Raw genomic sequence first — 22,647 nt, forward strand, 5'->3', positions numbered from 1 at the left:
AAGCAGATTTGGGAAGAACTGCTGTGATAATAAAAAAAAATAAGAAAATGTCAAAGCCACGTGACCAGCTCAATGGCACCCCGTGACCTTCCCCTCCGTCCTCATTGGGTGTACCATGATGGCGCGGCACATATAAAAAGCAGGTGTAACAAGATGGCGGAGTGATTTCCCCGCTTTCCCCTGCGAATGACGAAAAATTCCCGGTTTCACTAATTTCCTTGACGTTTTTTAGCGAGAAACCGAATTGTTAATAAGAGTTTTGGAGCCTCGGTCTGGACCTCGCCGCGCGGCCCTTCTATCTCCTTCCGGCCGCGTCTCTATGGTCCCCTCCTACCCTCAAGCCTGCACCGGAAGTCACTGAGTTCTCCTCCGCGCCGCGGTGCAGTGTGGGTAGCCGCTGTCAGCCATGGCGTCCCGTGTCCTCTGTGTGTGTGTCCGCGCAGCACTGCGCACCCTGCCCCGGCGCCCCCTCCTGCCTGCACTAAGCTCCTCCGCCTGCAGGCAGCGCTCTTCCCTGGCCCGACCTACAGCCGGCGCCCCGGTCCTCGCCTCACAGGTACAGTACGGGCCTCCGGGGGGAATGGACAAGGCCGGGCAGGGGTCACCTAGGCTACAGGGTGCCGTGTGTGTGTATATCGCGAGGCTGGGGGAGGTCACGTGTCGTGACAGGCAGTACGTGGTGTCGTGACATAAGCATCACCAGCGTGGTCATTGCAGGGTTTCCCAACCAGTGTGCCTCCAGCTGTTGCAAAACTACAACTCCCAGCATGCAAAACTACAACTCGACAGCACGTGGTGTCGTGATATAAGCATCACCAGCGTGGTCATTGCAGGGTTTCCCAACCAGGGTGCCTCCAGCTGTTGCAAAACTACAACTCCCAGCATGCCCGGACAGCCTTCGGCTGTCCGGGCATGCTGGGAGTTGTAGTTTTGCAACAGCTGGAGGCACCCTGGTTGGGGAAACACTTGTCGATGGTTTATGCTGCCAGATGTATGTACAAAATCTCTGCTTGCTGTCAGTGGATGGAAATTTATTTTACACTAGTGATCTCCAAGTTTTGTATGACTACAACTCCCATCGTGCTCTGATAGCTGAATGAATCCTGTAGACCCTCAAGTTAGATATTCCTGTAGTAGAGCAGTGTTTCTTGAACAGGGTGCCTCCAGCTTTTGCAAAACTACAACTCCCAGCATGCCCGGACAAAGTCTTTGGCTCTCCAGAGAGAGTAGGATTTGTAGTTTTGCAACAGCTGGAGGCACCCTGTTAGGGAAATGCTGATCTAGTACCACCATCCCCAACATGAGGGAAACTACAGGATTCATTCTGCTGTCGGAGCATGATGGGAGTTGTAGTCATACAACACTTGGAGGGCAGCAGGTTCGGGGAGCACTGATGGAGAGTGAGCGCCATTGTGATTGGTTGTTTGTGCAGGACAGGTCGGCGGCATCTGGATGGGAATGAATCGTTTCTGTAACAAAACCTTTAGAATTATCATCAAGTGGTCACCCTATGGTAGAATGTAAAATATCCTTATATACAGGTCATTATACCACGGGGTGACCTCTAAATAAAGACATTGGGGGAGATTAATCAGAATCTGTCCATAGCAACCAATCAGATCGCTTCTTTCATTTTTGAAAAGGCCTCTGAATATACAGGTCACCCCCTGGTATAATGGCTTTATATACAGGTCACCCCCCCCCTGGTATAATGGCTTTTATATACAGGTCACCCCCCCCCCCTGGTATAATGGCTTTTATATACAGGTCACCCCCCCCCCCCCTGGTATAATGGTTTTTATATACAGGTCACCCCCCCCCCCCCCTGGTATATTGGTTTTTATATACAGGTCACCCCCCCCCCTGGTATAATGGCTTTTATATACAGGTCACCCCCCCTGGTATAATGGTTTTTATATACAGGTCACCCCCCCCCTGGTATAATGGCTTTTATATACAGGTCACCCCCCCCTGGTATAATTGCTTTTATATACAGGTCACCCCCCCCCCCCCTTGTATAATGGCTTTTATATACAGGTCACCCCCCCTGGTATAATTGCTATTATATACAGGTCACCCCCCCCCCCTGGTATAATGGCTTTTATATACAGGTCACCCCCCCTGGTATAATGGTTTTTATATACAGGTCACCCCCCCCCCCCCCCCGGTATAATGGCTTTTATATACAGGTCACCCCCCCCCCTTGTATAATGGCTTTTATATACAGGTCACCCCCCCCCCTTGTATAATTGCTTTTATATACAGGTCGTCCCCCCCCCCCCCCCCCCCCCGGTATAATTGCTTTTATATACAGGTCACCCCCCCTGGTATAATGGCTTTTATATACAGGTCACACCCCCCCCCCCCCCTGGTATAATGGCTTTTATATACAGGTCACCCCCCCCCTGGTATAATGGCTTTTATATACAGGTCACCCCCCCCCCCCCTGGTATAATGGCTTTATATACAGGTCACCTCATAGTAAAATGGGGGAATTTATCAAAACTTGTTTAAAGGAAGAGCGGTGCAGTTGCCCATAACAGAGTGCTTCTTTCATTTATAAAGAGGCCTCTACAAAAAAATAAAAGCACTCTGGTTGCTATGGGCAACTGCACCGCTCTTCCTCTTCATAGGTTTTGGTACATTTCCATTATCTTAATATACAAGTCACCCCATAGTGTAATGTCCTTTAGGGCTGCACAATTAATCAGGAGTAATTGGGTCATGTTAACAATGTGCGATTATGTGCGCCGCAAAATGCTGCGATTATCACCTCGTAATTGAATTTCGTCAGCCCGGCCCCAGACAGAGAGAAATTAAGCTAATTTCTTCCAAAAACAGCGCCGCCCTGAGGAGGAATGTGGAGCTGCAGTGAAATCCGCTCTGCTTGATTGAAATCCTTGATGATTGGTTTAAAAAGAATGAATATTTATAAAAAACAAAAAAAAATTGAGGGTCATGGAAGGAAACTTTAAAAAAAAAATTCATATGGATGTCATAGAAGGGGTCTTCACTTCATGTGCCAGCGTAAAGAGCTGCCAAGTAAGAGAAGGCATCCAATGTGGCGCAGCAGATGTGACCTCCTCTTGCAAGATAAAATAATAATAATTTAATCGTGCAGTAAATTTCTTCAGAATTCCGCCGTGTGAACATAGCCTAAGGGGGGGCGCACATACTATATTTGCTACAGATTTTCTTACCATAGTGTTTTCCAAACAGTGTTACTCCAGCTGTTGCAAAACTACAACTCCCAGAATGCCCAGACAGCCAAAGGCTGTCCGGGCATTCTGGGAGTTGTAGTTTTGCAACAGCTGGAGTGACACTGTTTGGAAAACACTGACGTATCAGCAGAAGATTTGCAGCACAATACGCATCTGTGAACATACCCTGAGGGTTTATTCACGTGTACAGTATCTCACACACATTTGATGCTGCAGATTTAAGCAAAATGATTGAACACCACTTCAAATATGCAGCAGATCCTGTAAGAGCCAATGTACCCTAAGGGTCGGTTCACACATTCTTACTTTTTTATTTTATTTTATTATTTTTTGCTGCAGCAGATTTTGCGACCCATTGAAGTCAATGGCCAGCAATATCAGCTGCAGCAAAATTAAAGGGTACATTTCATTAAAAAAAACTTGATATATTATAGATTAATGTATGCAGAATAACTTTCCATAACATGTTATTAAAAAATATGCTTCTTTCTATTTAATTTTCCACTTTGAAAAAAGGACCACTAGAGGTCTCCCTTCTTCTTCTACTTTTTTATTTATTTTTTTTAAAATAGATTTCAGACTCATGCTGGAGTCCTAAATCTCAGACTGCAGCCGGGACACAGACAAGCTCAGCACTGCTCCCTGCCTGTCAGACAGGCAGGAGCCAGCACTGTGCTCATATTACAGCAGGACATACTCCTGACTCTGCCTTACTGCATGCCCTCATTCATTTTACTATCTGAGCTCTGATCTTTCTTCTCTCTGCCCAGGCAGTTGTAAACAGAGAAGATTCAGAGCTGCCAGCTGAGCTTGTCTGTGTCCCGGCTGCAGTCTGAGATTTAGGACTCGAGCAAGAGTCAAATCTATAAAAAGGGCTTGCGGCCAGGACTGGTAGGGAGACCTCTAGTGGTCATTTTTTCAAAGTGGAAAATTAAATAGAAAGAAGCATATTTTTTTCATAACATGCAATTGGAAAGTTATTCTGCATATACTAATCTATAATATATCAAAAGGTTTATTTTTTTTTATTGAAAGGTACCCTTTAAGAACGTTGGACCTTTAAGGGATATTAGTCTGATCAATGTACAGTCTCACGTGACTTTATAATTGTGGGGGTCTGATTTGTGGGACCCTTACTGATAAAAATCCACAATGGGTCAGACCTCTTTAGTCATGGTATATCCTATATAATAGTGGAATACCCAGGGGAGAGAGATCTAAATAAATGCTCACTTTGTGTGGCAGCTATAATCTTTTAGTTTATCTGGCCCAGTGTTTTCCAAGCAGAGGGCCTCCAGCTGTTGCAAAACTAGTTTTGCAACAGCTGAAGTCCCCCCCCCCCCCATTGTTGATATGATCGATTGACATTGCAGGCCCAAAGCCTTAAGGCTGGGTTCACACTACGTTTTGTACTTACGGTTCCCGTATACGGCTGGGAGGAGGGGGCGGGGCTTAATCACGGCGCCCGCACTCAGCCGTATAGGGGAACCGTATTTAATGCGTGTATATGAGCCGACCGGAATGAACCGCTGCTTTTTCGGTCGTATGCGGTTTCCTGACCTCAGGCAAAAACGTGGTCGACCGCATTTTTGCCTGCGGTCAGGAAACCGCATACGGCCGAAAAAGCAGCTGACCGGAGGCTGCGATTCACTCCGGTCGGCTCATAGACATACATTAACTACGGTTCCCCTATACGGCTGAGTGCGGGCGCCGTGATTAAGCCCCCTCCTCCCAGCCGTATACGGGAACCGTAAGTACAAAACGTAGTGTGAACCCAGCCTTAGGCTGCACTACTGACAGGGACTGATCTCCTCCCCCTCTGTGTTTCATCATCAGCATCTGACAAATACAAAGGATGTTGAAACTTTCCAGAACTTAGAAAAAAAAAAAAAAAAGAAAAAAAAACACTTTCTCCCCCTTATTTGTGCAGATAAAAAGTTGGAATAAACGAGTGCATTAACATATATGTCTTATTTCTGCAGGACTCTGGCTCCTTATATCAGTCATGTCGCCAGTACAGCGGCGCCCCTCCCCTCACCCTGGAGGGCATCTCCGAGAGAGTAATATATGTATTGAAGTTGTATGATAAGGTCGACCCAGAAAAGGTGAGTATGGCTTGTAGTTACTGACACTGTGGGCTGTGCTGGGGTCATTCGTACTGTGTACTGTAATGCTGCCTGCACGACTGCCATATTGCCTGCATGTGGGGAGGGACTGTCACACTGACTGCTTTAAGTTGGAATCAATCAATGGAGGATTTTTCTATTGGCAAAGGAGAGGTGAGTAAATATAATTTTAGGAAATGAGGTCTAACATATAGGTGTGGGGGAAGGGGGGGTCACCTTGAAGAAGCACTGGGAATAGTTTTATTACAGAATAATTAGAGGTTCATGTGTGTGCCTTCTGCATACCTGATTTTAGCTGATGTGGCAGGAGTTGTTTTTCAGTCATACTATTTTTCTATAAATTAAATCCATGCAAACAGAAAAAAAACACATACGTGTTAACACAACCTCAGAAGTGTATAAAGACTATATATTCTGATCCCATAGAAGTAGCAGTATACAGATAGAGCATGAGGGGAGGTATATGACTGTCTCCATTTTTTTTTTATTTTCTATCAATTCCTATTTCGGAACAGAAAGGATTTTTACATCCTGTCTACATTTCACATAAATCCTCTGGCTTTGCACAGAGAGGTGGAATGTAATCACTTAACCCCTTAACGGCGCAGGACGTATATTTACGTCCTGCGCCGGCTCCCGCGATATGAAGCGGGATCGCGCCGCGATCCCGCATCATATCGCGTGGGTCCCGGCGCTAATCAACGGCCGGGACCCGCGGCTAATACCACACATCGCCGATCGCGGCGATGTGCGGTATTAACCCTTTAGAAGCGGCGGTCAAAGCTGACCGCCGCTTCTAAAGTGAAACTGAAAGTATCCCGGCTGCTCAGTCGGGCTGTTCGGGACCGCCGCGGTGAAATCGCGGCGTCCCGAACAGCTGATCGGACACCGGGAGGGCCCTTACCTGCCTCCTCGGTGTCCGATCGACGAATGACTGCTCCGTGCCTGAGATCCAGGCAGGAGCAGTCAAGCGCCGATATTGCTGATCACAGGCGTGTTAATACACGCCTGTGATCAGGATGAAAGATCAGTGTGTGCAGTGTTATAGGTCCCTATGGGACCTATAACACTGCAAAAAAAAAGTTAAAAAAAAGTGTTAATAAAGGTCATTTAACCCCTTCCCTAATAAAAGTTTGAATCACCCCCCTTTTCCCATAAGAAAAATAAAACCGTGTAAAAAAAAATAAAAATAAACATATGTGGTATCGCCGCGTGCGTAAATGTCCGAACTATAAAAATATATAATTAATTAAGCCGTACGGTCAATGGCGTACGCGCAAAAAAATTCCAAAGTCCAAAAAAGCGTATTTTGGTAACTTTTTATAACATTAAAAAATGAATAAAAAGTGATCAAAAAGTCAGATCAAAACAAAAATCATACCGATAAAAACTTCAGATCACGGCGCAAAAAATGAGTCCTCATACCGCCCCGTACGTGGAAAAATAAAAAAGTTATAGGGGTCAGAAGATGACATTTTTAAACGTATAAATTTTCCTGCATGTAGTTATGATTTTTTCCAGAAGTGCGACAAAATCAAACCTATATAAGTAGGGGATCATTTTAACCGTATGGACCTACAGAATAATGATAAGGTGTAATTTTTACCGAAATATGCACTGCGTAGAAACGGAAGCCCCCAAAAGTTACAAAATGGCGTTTTTTTTCCGATTTTGTCGCACAATGATTTTTTTTTCCGTTTCGCCGTGCATTTTTGGGTAAAATGACTAATGTCACTGCAAAGTAGAATTGGCGACGCAAAAAATAAGCCATAATATGGATTTTTAGGTGGAAAATTGAAAGGGTTATGATTTTTTAAAGGTAAGGAGGAAAAAACGAAAGTGCAAAAACGGAAAAACCCTGAGTCCTTAAGGGGTTAAGGAGACCAACCTACCCCCTGGCTAGTCTCCAGAAAGCAAAATCCTAAACTACTGAGATTCAAAGTGGGTTGGTGTCAGTTCACACTACATGCAGTTTTAAGGCGTTTTTCTTATGCAAAGTGTATTTAATAAAAAAAAAAATAGAAATACTGCCCTAAGGGGAAAGTGATTTGACCTTGAAGTGTTGAGGCAACTGAGGTGTTAAGATTTGAAGCCTTCAGGATGTGTTCACACGATGCATTTTACTGCATTCTTATACTTATGGCAGAGTGTTTTATATTTTATTTTTTTTCTGCAAATTTTCTAGATCAATGTAAAAATGACAATTTTAATGATTTACGCAGTTGCTGTAAACAATTTTTTTATTCATTTTTGTGAAAATCCATGCAAACAGAAAAAAACACACAAATACGGGTTAGCACAACCTCAGAAGTGTATAAAGACTTTTATATTCTGATCCCATAGAAATAGCTAGAGATGAGCGAACTTACAGTAAATTCGATTCGTCACGAACTTCTCGGCTCGGCAGTTGATGCCTTATCATGCGTAAATTAGTTCAGCCTTCAGGTGCTCCGGTGGGCTGGAAAAGGTGGATACAGTCCTAAGAAAGTCTCCTAGGACTGTATCCACCTTTTCCAGCCCACGGGAGCACCTGAAAGATGAACTAATTTATGCAGGATAAGTCATCAACTGCCGAGCCGAGAAGTTCGTGACGAATCGAATTTACTGTAAATTCACTCATCTCTAGAAATAAGCAGCAGCAGTATACAGATAGCGCTTGAGGGGAGGTGTATGACTGTCTCCGGCAGTGTGAAGCCTGTTATTTTAGGATCAGTGTGAAAGAGGCCTTATATGTATTCTGATCCCTTAGAGCTGGAGAGAAGGTGTATAACGATTATGTAGCCTGATCGCATAGCGATAGCAGCAGTATACAGATAGAGCTGAGGGGAGGTGTATAACTACTATATATCCTGATCTCGTAGAGATAGCAGCAGTATACAGATAGAGCTGAGGGGAGGTGTATAACTAATATATATCCTGATCTCGTAGAGATAGCAGCAGTATACAGAGAGCTAGGAGGGGAGGTGTCTGGGAGCTAGCAGGAGGGATTTGATCGCCAACAAAGTCATCCTGTAGTCCAGTGGACTCCAACCTGTGGACCTCCAGATGTTGCAAAACTACAACTCCCAGCATGCCCGGACAGCCGTTGGCTGTCCGGGCATGCTGGGAGTTGTAGTTTTGCAACATCTGGAGGTCCGCAGGTTGGAGTCCATAGGAAGACAGCTGACCACTTCCTCTGACACATTAAACACTTATCCTCTGTGGTCTGACTGGTAATCACATGACCCAGTTACATTTTCAGCTGTGCTGGAATGAAACAAATGGTGCTGTATAACTAGTGAGATCCATGGTGGAATTATCCACTAAATGTGGACCTTGCCTTGTATTCTTCCTAATATTGAGTGTCTCTAATACTAAGCCAATGTTCTATGAAGCCAGTTTCCCCAGTCTGTGGCGCCTGCTGTGATTGGTTCTTTTGTTTGCCCCCCCCCCCCCCCTAGTATCATTGATCATTATTTGCCCCTAGGGTAACCTAGGACCGTTGGTCTCTAAACAGTGGACTTCTCAGATGTTGCAAAACTACCACCATTGGTTGTCTAGCCATGCTGGGAGTTGTAATTTTCTTCAACAGCTGGAGGTCCGCAGTTTGGAGACCACTATCCTAGACTATGAGGATGAGACATGATACCTGATCCTTCCCTCTTGCACATACTTATTGCTGCTCCTTCCCTTCCAGCTGTCAATCAACTCCCACTTCATGAAAGACCTGGGACTGGATAGTTTGGACCAAGTTGAGATAATAATGGCAATGGAGGATGAGTTTGGTAAGAAACACTACATGCTGAATGTCTCGGGATGTGTTTTTATTTTATTTTTTAATAATCCTATCATAAATGGTTTAATTTGGTTCAGCAGGTGTATAAATATACAAACCCCCATGATTTTGTATAGAGAGAGAGAGAGAGAGAGATATTCAGCAGACGCTGGCAAAACATACAGGTGCTAGGACCGCTCGGTAATGCGCCGTCTCCATAGAAGTCAATGCGTTTTTTGAGCGGATTCAACAAAATTGACATGATAAAGGAAAGCGGTCACCCGCACTATAACCCGATACACCAGGTTATTGTGCGGGTGAACAGGAGACCGATGCGGGGTCTCTGATTGCTATACCTACCTGTAGAGATGAGCGAACTTACAGTAAATTCGATTCCTCACGAACGTCTCGGCTCGGCGGTTGATGGCTTTTCCTGCATAAATTAGTTCAGCTTTCCGGTGCTCCGGAGGGCTGGAAAAGGTGGATACATTCCTAGGAAAGAGTCTCCTAGGACTGTATCCACCTTTTCCAGCCCACGGGAGCACCTGAATGCTGAACTAATTTATGCAGGAAAAGTCATCAACTGCCGAGCCGAGAAGTTCGTGACGAATCGAATTTACTGTAAGTTCGCTCATCTCTACCTACCTGCAGTCCGGAGTGCCGCTACTCCAAAGGTCCCTCTCTTCCAGCACTGACTTGTGCTTTGAGGGGGGGCCCCGCAGGCTAGATTTAAATATTCATAAGCACCGGTCATGTAGGCCCTCACGTGGTATTGCTCATGTGACCGGCGCTTATGAATATTTTAATCCAGCTGGCGGGCCCCCCTCAAAGCACAAGTCAGCGCTGGAAGAGGGGGACCTTTGGAGGATCGGCGCTCCAGACTGCAGGTAGGTATAGCAATCGGAGACCCCACATCGGTCTCCTGTTCTCCTGCGGGTGTCAGTTTTCATTTTTAAGGGTACGTTCACACATGCGGATTTTCTGCGTGTATTTCGCTGCGGATCCGCCACTGAAGGACCTCCTATATGCTACCCTTATATGTGCCTGCTCAGAGCGGCAATACGCCACTACGAGCAGACACACTGCGATGTACGAGTCGCCGCGCGCATGCGCAGTATACTCTCACATCGCGGCAGCTTTCGGCCTAGCTCATTGAACAGGGGAAGCGGCCGCAATGTGGCGAGTACAACGCACATGTGCGGGGACTCGCACATCGCCGTGTGTCTGCTTGGAGCTGCGTATTGCCGCTCAGAGCAGGCACACTTAAGGGCGCCATACAGAGGTCCTTCAGCGGCAGATCTGCAGCGTAAAATACGCTGTAAATCCGTACGTGTGAAGTTACCCTAATTCTCTCTGCGGAGGCTGGAATCAGAATTTCTGCCGTGTGCACGGTGAAGCAGATTCCTTTGGAAAACAAATTCCTAAATGGAATTTTTATTTTCACCCGATTCAGGTCAGAAATTCCACTTTGTGAACATGGCCGTAAGTGGCCATTATTGGTTGTAGTGAAAGACTTTCAGCGCAGCCCAATTGTTAGGAATATTTTTATTATATAATAGAAAGGACAAATCCAAATTTACTTTTGTTGGGGTTGTGGTTTATTTTTGTTTTTGTTTTGATTCTTCTTCGAAAATCGTGATTTGATATATGAGCAGCGCTGGCACTTCTTAAACCACCCCATAGGTCCTTCGCTGACCGTGGTCAAATTATTATTTTTTTTTTTATGTACTGTCATTACATTGTCTTGCCACTAGATGGCGAACACTTTGCATCTTTTAAAAAAATCTCAACAGCGGCTTTGGTTTTGCTTGCGGGCATACGTGATAGGAATACCAAGCGTTACTGTACACACAGAAGGGGGGCGCAACTCACAGATATTTGCTTTTACTTCAAAAGGCAGAGAATCCTGAAGGGAACGCTTGCCTGTCTTATTCTGTATAAAAAAAAAAAACCCATAGATTTCCTATAATACAGCGGACGCCCTTTAGTTTGTATAGCAATATTACTATTTGGATTCGGCTGGAGGTTTCCTTATGATGTTTTCATGCAGAGCGAAGTAGAGCAGCACCATAGAGGTTAAAGGGATCGTCCTATTAGGGCAGTGTTTCCCAGCCAGTGTGCCTCCAGCTGTTGCAAAACTACAACTCCCAGCATGCCTGGACAGCCAACGGCTGTCCGGGCATGCTGGGAGTTGTAGTTTTGCAACAGCTGGAGGCACACTGGCTGGGAAACACTGCTGTAGGGTACAGTACACTTTCTGCAGCAGTAAGATGCAATGGTGGCCATGTGCAACGTTTTTACAAAATCCCTATCCACACAATGCAGCTGCATCCCCTCCGATTCCCCTCCATGTTTTTCCACCCTGCCGTCGCCCTTCTGCTGCATTGTGGGTTACTTTTAATTATCTGTGTCACTAGGACAGTCTCCGACACGGTGACATGTTTTCCCTGCACGCTGTGATCTCTCTCTCCTCCCGCCACCCACTCGGGTTGCTAGGATACTGGATTGAGCGCAAGCATTGGTAAACACACACGTACGGGAAGGCATCGGCATATCCAGTGCACACAGAGAGCTTTTCATCTTGATATAGGTGAAGATACTTCTCACTTGGAGGGGTGCTGCTTAGATTCTTTTCATTTACCATTTTCATTAAAAAAAAATTTTTGCCTAAATTGTGCAAGTATTCTCCACTCCAGTAATATGACGGAAGTTCGTCACAGCGCATGTTCCAACACCTGCCCTGCATACGCAATTTTTTAAAATTGGCCACTGAAACCCTGCAGGGAAAAAAGTGCAAAGGAAAAAAAATTTTGCCATAATTTTCAATTTTCACAAATGATAGATATGCCCCCCATAGTTTAGTAAACCATTACAGGCCTAACACCCATCTAAATGATACATATATATACACACAATTTATATAATTAATATATAAAAAAAATTATACATTTTTATGTATATGTATATGTGTGTGTGTATGTATATATATATATATGTATATGTGTGTGTGTATATGTATATATATGTATATATATATATATATATATATATATATATATATATATATATATATATATATATATATATTATATAATTTTTTTTTTTTTTTTTTTTTTAAATGTGTATATTAGAGATGAGCGAACTTACAGTAAATCCGATTCCTCACAAACTTCTCGGCTTGGCAGTTGATGACTTATCCTGCGTAAATTAGTTCAGCTTTCAGGTGCTCCGGTGGGCTGGAAAAGGTGGATACATTCCTAGGAAAGAGTCTCTGGACTGTATCCACCTTTTCCAGGTCACGGGAGCACCTGAAAGCTGAACTAATTTATGCAGGAAAAGTCATCAACTGCCGAGCCGAGAAGTTCGTGATGAATCGAATTTACTGTAAGTTCGCTCATCTCTAGTGTGTGTATATGTATATGTATATGTATATATATTTATATATATATATATATATATATATATATATATATATATATATATATATATATATATATATATATATATATATATATTTATATATTTATATATATATATATATATATATATATATATATATATATATATATATATATATATATTTATATATTTATATATTTATATATTTATATATTTATATATTTATATATTTATATATTTATATATTTATATATTTATATATTTATATATTTATATATTTATATATTTATATATTTATATATTTATATATTTATATATTTATATATTTATATATTTATATATTTATATATTTATATATTTATATATTTATATATTTATATATTTATATATTTATATATTTATATATTTATATATTTATATATTTATATATTTATATATTTATATATTTATATATTTATATATTTATATATTTATATATTTATATATTTATATATTTATATATTTATATATTTATATATTTATATATTTATATATTTATATATTTATATATTTATATATTTATATATTTATATATTTATATATTTATATATTTATATATTTATATATTTATATATTTATATATTTATATATTTATATATTTATATATTTATATATTTATATATTTATATATTTATATATTTATATATTTATATATTTATATATTTATATATTTATATATTTATATATTTATATATTTATATATTTATATATTTATATATTTATATATTTATATATTTATATATTTATATATTTATATATTTATATATTTATATATTTATATATTTATATATTTATATATTTATATATTTATATATTTATATATTTATATATTTATATATTTATATATTTATATATTTATATATTTATATATTTATATATTTATATATTTATATATTTATATATTTATATATTTATATATTTATATATTTATATATTTATATATTTATATATTTATATATTTATATATTTATATATTTATATATTTATATATTTATATATTTATATATTTATATATTTATATATTTATATATTTATATATTTATATATTTATATATTTATATATTTATATATTTATATATTTATATATTTATATATTTATATATTTATATATTTATATATTTATATATTTATATATTTATATATTTATATATTTATATATTTATATATTTATATATTTATATATTTATATATTTATATATTTATATATTTATATATTTATATATTTATATATTTATATATTTATATATTTATATATTTATATATTTATATATTTATATATTTATATATTTATATATTTATATATTTAATGTATGTGTAAAATATATTTTATTAAAAAAAAGTTTTTATATAATATTTATTAAATATAATTACATGTATGACTAAGGCTAGACCAACTAGCCAAAACACGTCACTTTTTACCTGAAACCTGTGGTCCATGTGATCCCACAATAAAGTGACACTGTTCATCCTGAGACGCTGTGCTGGGCGTCTTCTTTTTTTATTTTTATTTTTATACATAATTGCATATATATTTTTAATATATAAATATATCTAAATTTTTCAAATATAATATTTATAAAAATTAACAAACTTTTTTTTCTTTTAATAAATAGGATTTGGATAATTTGATATATCCTATAATCTATATCTCTCCACCTTATTCCCTGCAGGCTTTGAGATCCCAGATGCTGACGGTGAGAAGCTGATGACCCCACAGGAGATAGTAGATTACATTGCAGATAAAAAGGATGTATACGAGTGAAGTACATGTGTTTTTTCCTCCGTTTATTGTAAGTATGACCATTGTCCCTCCTTCTGCAGATCCTGCTCTGGTCCCCACAGACTTGTGTAGAATCATTAATACTCTTCACATCTATACAATCCTCCTGCTTTACATGTTACAGCATTACACGTTTGTGTTAGTAGATGGGCTGAGTGCGTGTCCAGTCAGTGAGTGACATAACGTTCTCTGTAATGGACACTTCAGAAAAGGTCATAAAATATTCAATTTCACCAGCTGAAGTAGTTCAGTTCTTGAGAAAAGCAGATTTTTGGAGAGTGGCCCTTGGCCCTGACTCTTCACCATTGGATATTGTGCTTCCTGTGACGGCACGTGACACTCCCACAGTCTGCTGTGCGCCGCCAAATTCAGAAGAACAATGAGTAGAATGGAGCAAAGTGCAGTCCTGCCAGGTCCCTCTCTTCCTTTATGATTTTAGTGTTCTGATCCAGGATTAGAAAAACAGTACTTTTGTTCTAGAAACAGAAATGAACTGCAGCTCTGTTCCATTAAAGGGGTTATCCAGGAATATAAGATCAGAGCTAATTTCTTTCAAAAACTGCTCCCTGTCTGTCTCCAGCTTGGGTGTGGTTCTGCAGCTCATTTCCATTGAAGTGAATGGAGCCAAGTTGTAAAACCACACCCAATCTGTAGACAGACGTGGAGCTTTTTTTTTTTTTTTTTTTTTTTTTTTTTAAAGAAATTAGGCCAGTTTTTTATTTTTTATTTTTTTCTGGATAACCCCTTTAAAGTAAATGGAGTTATAATAAAACATGGGGTCAAAAATTAGGAGAAAGAGAGAGAAAAAAAGAAAACGTGTCTAAAATAGGAGCCAGGATTAATCCAGATGAAAGTACATTGCAAAAAAGTTGATAATCCAATCTGGGAGGCTCCAGAGCTACCGAAAATTTGCCTTATTGGATTATCAACTTTTTTGCTATGTACTTTCATCTGGATTAATCCCGGCTCCTATAATATGACTTTACAGTATAACTAAACAGATACTGTTTGCACTGTCCCATTGCCGCACTTTCATTGTCTCATTGTCCAATTAGTGAAGTGCAATACCACTGTGTATATTTTATACCATTGTAACCATTTTTATCTAGTGACCAGTCTGCGACACGGGCCCTGCCGCAGACCTCACATCATTTTTCCAAATGTTATCATTTTATGCTATTTTAGACACTTTTTCTTTTTTCTCTCTTTCTTCTAATTTTTGACCTTATATCTTTTACTCTGACCTTGCCTAGCAGGACTGCCTCCCCTTTTTGCACTATTGGTACTCTTTCTTGGCACATGGGTATGTGCAACGCAGTATCCTCGGTATAGGTTTTCTCTTTTTACATTGAGCGCTCACTTTTTTATTTTTTTTATATATATTTATAATAAAACATGCAACCTGAGGACAGGTGTGGTGCTGGTTTTGCCAAAAGCCATGTTTAAGCCTGGATAAGCCTCCAGGGTGAAAACGGATATGGCGTTTTTTGTGAAAAAAACATAACCACCGCATGGTGTTTTTTTTTTGTTTTTTTTTTTTTGGCTGCACTATACTATTCCTATACTAATGTGCACTGTTTTTGGAGGCTATAAATAAATAATTGTACCACGGAGGAAGAAAATGGGGGCAATTTATTGTGGTGTCGAAAAAAATCTCTGTTCATAGCCTTAAACTTGTTGGAGCACTGTAACCCCAGAACTGTCTGAGGTGCTGTACAGAGTTTATGGACACATGAGAGCTAGGTCAGTGGCTTAAAGGGGTACTCTGGTGGAAAACATGTTTTCATATAAACTGGTGCCAAAAAGTTAAACGGATTTGTAAATTATTTCTATATAAATATCTTAATCCTTCATCCTTCCTTATCAGCTGCTGTATACTAGAGGAAGTTGTGTAGTTCTTTCCACTCTGACCACAGTGTTCTCTGCTGACACCTCTGTCCATCTCGGGAACTGTCCAGAGTAGGAGCAAATCCCCAATAGCAAACCTCTCCTGCTCTGGACAGTTCCTGACATGCACAGAGGTGTCAGCAGAGAGCACTGTGGTCACACTGGAAAAAACTACACAACTTCCTGTGGCGCATACAGCAGCTAAGTACTGGAAGGATTAAGATTTTTAATAGAAGTCATTTACAAATCTATTTAACTTTCTGGAACAAGTTGATTTGAGAGAGAAGAGAGAAATTCCACCCGAGTACCCCTTTAACTATAAGTTCACACTGTGCAATTGCACTCTGGAATTCGGCTGTATGAACCAGAACATTGGTGTGAATGAGCCTTCTGCAGACCCATTCAAACTGCGGACTTTCAGCGGTAGAGAACATGTTCATTCTTTCTATGCCATTATGCTTGGACTGCATTGCCATCAATGGTGACTGCGTGGTCCTAGCACTCAAGAACCTAGCGCTCAGATAGAACTTCTTATCGGAATAAACGGGTTTATCCAGGAAAACTTTCTTTTTTAATATATATATATATATATATATATATATATATATATATATATATATATATATATATATATATAAAATATATATTATAAATAAAACTGGCTCCAGAAGGTTAAACAGATTTGTAATTTACTTCTATTAAACAATCTTAATCCTTTCAGTACTTATGAGCTGCTGAAATGGAGTTGTTCTTTTCTAAGTGCTCTCTGATGACACGTGTCTCGGGAACCGCCCAGTTTAGAAGAAAATCTCCATAGCAAACCTCTTCTAAACTGGATGGTTCCTGAGACACGTGTCATCAGAGAGCACTTAGACAGAAAAGAACAACTCAATTTCAGCAGCTCAGAAGTACTGAAAGGATTAAGATTTTTTAATAGAAGTAATTTACAAATCTGTTTAACTTTCTGGAGCCAGTTGATATATAAAAAAGTTTTTTCCTGGATAACCCCATTAAGTGCGGTGAGTGTGAACATACCCTATTATGCATTGCTGAGATGATCGCATGTACATTGCGCCACTACCCAAATCTCTGCTATAGTTTTCAGTAATATTCACGTTTGTAAGAATTTTTGCCTTTATTTTAATTTTTTTTCTAAATAATTCTTTTTTTTTTTTCTTCTCTTCGTTCTCCTGCAGGTAGCCGGGCTGGGCGTGCTGTGACCTCGCCTGCATGCTGGGGCTTTGGCATCGTTGGCTGCCGTCACCACCTCTTCCAGGATCCTGTATTTAATTTGTCCAAATGTGTTTTTGCCTTTAATAAATGTAAAAGAAAAAAACAGAGAAAAAAAAAATCTAAACAAACCACTATCCTGTCCATCATTACAGCAGGCCAAATTTACAATAAAAATTTGACATAAAACTAAAATCTCCCAAAGTTCTATAGTCGCCCAGAGGTGCTTTTTATTTGCCTCGCCCAGCTGTACACCTCTGGTTCTACTGCATTGTTTCCCAACCGGGGTGCCTACAGCTGTTGCAAAACTACAACTCCCAGCAACCACAGGCTGTGGGTTGGTAGTAGAGTTGAGCGAACTTACAGTAAATTGGCTTGTAGCGAACCTCGTGGCTCGGCCCTTGATTACTTTAGTCTGTGTAAATTCAGCTTTCCAAGGGATCTGGTTGTCTGGAAAAGTCCACGATGACTAGAGATGAGCGAACTTACAGTAAATTCGATTCGTCACGAACTTCTCGGCTCGGCAGTTGATGACTTATCCTGCATAAATTAGTTCAGCTTTCCGGTGGGCTGGAAAAGTTGGATACATTCCTAGGAGACTCTTTCTTAGGACTGTATCCACCTTTTCCAGCCCACCGGAGCACCTGAAAGCTGAACTCATTTATGCAGGATAAGTCATCAACTGCCGAGCCGAGAAGTTCGTGACGAATCGAATTTACTGTAAGTTCGCTCATCTCTAGCCATAACAGTCTTAAGTCTCCTAGGACTGTATCCACCTTTTTCCAGGCAACTGGAGCCCTTGGAAAGCTGAACTAATTTATGCAGACTAAAGTAATCAACAGCCGAGCTGCGGGGGTTCACTACGGGCCAATTTACTGTAAGTTTGCTCAAATCTAGTTGGTAGTTTTGGAATAGCTTAGCTTGCTGTACAGTTCTGGCACTATTGATAATTGGTTATTTGTATTGATAATATGTGATCAATGCTGCATGTAATAGTCTAAGCCAGTGTTTTACAGCAATGGTCCCTTTCTCCCTAGGTCATTATTTTCCCAACCAGGGTGCCTCCTGTTGTTGCAAAACTACAACTCCCAGCATGCCCGGACAGCCGTTGGCTGTCCGGGCATGCTGGGAGTTGTAGTTTTGCAACAGCTGGAGGCACCCCGGTTGGGGAAACTCTGGTCTATGCACATGTACAGGGCTGGATATTTTTCCACTGATGAATGACTTTGTCCTCAATACATGCTTCATACAGAAGTTTAGGTTTTGGTCTGTTCTTTACAGCACTGCTGCAAAGCATGACCTGCAAGTAGTAGGGGGGGGGGAAGACTTACTGACCAAAAAAAAACAAAAAAAACAGCAGATTGGCTCAATTTGCACCAAAGTGGCACACATGTCTTGTACTGAAATTGTCTGTCTGGGGTATATTCACACATAACAGGTATGAGTGAACACAGCAGCAGATCCTGTCTCGCTAGACGAACTTTGCATAGATTAATAGTACTAGCTAATAGAAGAAACTTTGTCATATATCTTATTAGACAAAAATGCTTCTTTCTCCTGTTTGGAGAAATGCTTCTTTCTCCTCCTACTTCCCCCTCTCTTTCCTGCTGCTCAATTTTTCTTCTAAAAAAAAAAAATCAGCTCAGCTTTGTCCTGTGTCTGCAAGGCGAGCTCTAAAAGTCTATAGAGGTGGGAGCTCTGCCCCCACCAGCTTTTTGGAGAACTACAAATTATAGATCAAGCCTGCAGAGCAGAAATCTGCTGAAAAATACAATATGCAAAGTTTATAATGGGAAGTAATAGTGCTGCTCTTCATGCACACACAGATGGAGGCTTATCCTGAGAAATGACAGGTAGGCAAAGGATTTGCCCCTGGCCAACCAGCAGGTGGTATAAGGTTAGTATGTATGAAAGATGTCCGGCAAGGTGCCCTAAACTTTCCATAAAGTGTGAGCAACAGTGATTATATATTAGAAAGATCTTCGTGTGGTCTAGGTCTAAGTAGATCTTCCCCATAGTCTAAGATGGGCAAAGCTGGGCATACCTCCGGTGCTTGGAGCGCCTATTGGCTGCCTATGGGATCAGGATCTTTAGTAGATATCCTGATCCAATAGAGATAACAGCAGCAGTATACAGATAGAGCTGGATGGAAGATATAATTTATAACCACTATTTATATACCTTCCACATTTAGTGGATAATTCCACCATTGATCTCACTAGTTATACAGCACCATTTGTTCCAGTCCAGCACAGCTGCAGATGTAACTGGGGCCATGTGATTACCAGTCAGACCACAGAGGATAAGTGTTCAATGTGGCAGAGGAAGTGGTCAGCTGTCTTCCTATGGACTCCAACCTACGGACCGCCAGATGTTGCAAAACGACAACTCCCAGCATGCCCGGACAGGAGTTGTAGTTTTGCAACATCCGGAGGTTTGCAGGTTGGAGACCACTGGACTACAGGATGACTTTGTTGGCGATCAAATCCCTCCTGCTAGCTCCCAGACACCTCCCCTCCTAGCTCTATCTGTATACTGCTGCTGTCTCTATGAGATCAGGATATATAGTTGTTATACACCTCCCCTCCAGCTCTATCTGTATACTGCTGCTATCTCTATAGGATCAGGATGTATAGTAGTTTATACACCTTCCCTCCAGCTCTCTGTATACTGCTGCTGCTATCTCCATGGGATCAGGATATATAGTAGTTATACACCTTCCCTCCAGCTCTCTGTATACTGCTGCTATTGCTATGGAATCAGGATATATAGTAGTTATACACCTCCCCTCCAGCTCTATCTGTATACTGCTGCTGTTATCTCTATAGGATCAGGAAATATAGTAGTTATACACCTCCCCTTCAGCTCTATCTGTATACTGCTGCTGCTGTTATCTCCATGGGATCAGGATATATAGTAGTTATAATTATACCTCCCCTCCAGCTGTTCCATTACTACCCCCCCCCCAGCATACCCAGACAGCCAAAGGGGTTGTTAGATCAAAGGTCGCCTTGTACTCCAGGATAACGCTGTGTTGCTGCCAAATGAAGTTACGAGTGACCCACAAGTGATCGCAATCCCGACAGTCACAAATACTCCATCGCTTACGGTTGTTGGGACGCAGTTGCGCCCACTTGTGGATCTCAGTGCACTTACATTGGTTGTGAACCGGTACAATCTCTGAGCTGCGAAAAGTTGTCATTGCATGGTCAAAGTCCCTATAGTCCCTAGCCTAAATATAAAAATTAAAAAAAAACTTTTAACTAATAGATTATCCAAAAATGAAAACACTTTGGCTGTGAGAGATTTGCTTTGGGGGTGGTCTGTTAACTGGGACCCCTACTGATTACTACAATATAACTTTGGGTGAGATATCCCCTTAGGTTTAAAGAGGCATGATGCCTTAAAGGGGTACTCTAGTGGAAAACTGTTTTTTGTTTTCTTTCATATTATCTGGCTCTAGAATGTTAAACTGATTTGTAAATTACTTCTATTAAATAAAATCTTAATCCTTCCAGTACTTATCAGCTGCTGTATGCTCCAAAGGAAGTATTGTAGTCCTTTCCAGTCTGACCACAGTGCTCTCTGCTGACACCTTTGTCCGTGTCAGGAACTGTCCAGAGCAGGAGAGGTTTGCTCCTACTCTGGACAGTTCCTGGCATGAACAGAGGTGTCAGCAGAGAGCACTGTGGTCAGACAGAAAATAATTACAGAACTTCCTGTGGAGCATACAGCAGCTGATAAGTACTGGAAGGACTAAGATTTTTAAATAGAAGTAATTTCCAAATATGTTTAATAGAGATGAGCAAACTTACAGTAAATTCGATTCGTCAACAACTTCTCGGCTCGGCAGTTGATGACTTATCCTGCATAAATTAGTTCAGCCTTCATGTGCTCCGGTGGACTGGAAAAGGTGGATACAGTCCTAGAAAAGAGTCTCCTAGGACTGTATCCATCTTTTCCAGTCCACCGGAGCACCTGAAAGCTGAACTAATTTATGCAGGAAAAGTCATCAACTGCCGAGCCGAGAAGTTCGTGATGAATCGAATTTACTGTAAGTTCGCTCATCTCTAATATTTAACATTCTGGCACCGGTTGATTAGAACTTTTTTTTATTTTTATTTTTTTGTCTTTGGAGTACCCATTTACTGCAGTGTTTCCCAATCGGTGCCCCTAGCTGTTGCAAAACTACAACTCCCAGTATGCCCGGACAGCCAAAGGCTGTCCGGGCATGCTGGGAGTTGTAGTTTTGCAACAGCTGGAGGCACCCTGGTTATAAAACTATATTATTAATTTCTATTTTGGTGTAGATTTCAGGCACAGACAAGGATCCCGGACGTGGACTGGGCCCAGACTGTTTCTCATTTCTTGCATATCGTACATTTTTGCGCTCCGCAGCTTCATGTAAACACCATTGGCGCTCGTATCCATACACGGAGGTGTTACGACAGCTTCCCTGGATGTGCTAGACCTGATAAGTCACAGCCTGCAGATCTGACTATCTCACTGCTGGTAACACCTCTGTAGTGTGTTGTTTGTATAGTAATAGATGAAAAGGAAAACAACCGAAAAATAGAACAAGATAATGTATATCAGTCTCCTGTATATCACTGGGACATCTCAATGATGCACCTCGCGTTCACAGAAATGATCTTTAAGGGTCTGTTCACACATACAGTATCCTGCCCAGATTTGAAGCTGTGTTCAGTGCATTAGTTCATGTAAAAATCTGCAGCTTCAAATCCCGTGCATCAAATATGTGCAGGATACTGTACGTTTGTGAATATTCCCTTAAAGGGTTGTCTATAGAAGAAATGTTATTTTAAATTTTATTTCTTCCCCCCCCCCCCTTTTTTTTTTTTTTTTTTTTTTTAAATCCTTCTATCTACAGGACGTATGGGTACGTCCTAGGGGGGCAGCTACAGAGCAGGAATGTGACGTCATCCCACTCTGTACAGCGCGGCCCCTGGCTGGAATCTATAAGCAACAGCCGCAGCTGATTGCCCTGCAGAGGTGATAGCCGCTGTGAGGCTATTAACCCTTTAAATCCCTAAATCAAAGCCGAACGCGGGCCCTAAAACTGGTGATTCAACATTGCCGATTTGTTGCTTTGGGGGGGAGGGGAGAATCTGGACTGGTAATGGCGCGGTCCTGATCACCTTACATGACTGCCAGAGGGTTCCAACCTGCTTCCGTACCGTCCAAACTTCT

The 22,647-nt window shown here is 40.6% G+C and overlaps 1 protein-coding gene across 1 annotated transcript; it reads left to right on the forward strand.

Annotated features, from left to right (window-relative positions):
- The first annotated feature begins 340 nt into the window (after positions 1 to 340).
- Positions 341 to 17,644, forward strand: NDUFAB1 (NADH:ubiquinone oxidoreductase subunit AB1). The gene is made up of 5 exons (XM_056534088.1): positions 341 to 556; positions 5,204 to 5,326; positions 9,024 to 9,111; positions 14,210 to 14,329; positions 17,403 to 17,644. The coding sequence occupies exons 1-4, from the start codon at positions 407 to 409 to the stop codon at positions 14,299 to 14,301; spliced, it is 453 nt and encodes a 150-aa protein (XP_056390063.1). The 5' UTR covers positions 341 to 406; the 3' UTR covers positions 14,302 to 14,329; positions 17,403 to 17,644.
- The last annotated feature ends 5,003 nt before the right edge of the window (positions 17,645 to 22,647 follow it).

This window comes from Hyla sarda, chromosome 8 (assembly GCF_029499605.1).
Source record: "Hyla sarda isolate aHylSar1 chromosome 8, aHylSar1.hap1, whole genome shotgun sequence".
Taxonomy (NCBI): domain Eukaryota; kingdom Metazoa; phylum Chordata; class Amphibia; order Anura; family Hylidae; genus Hyla; species Hyla sarda.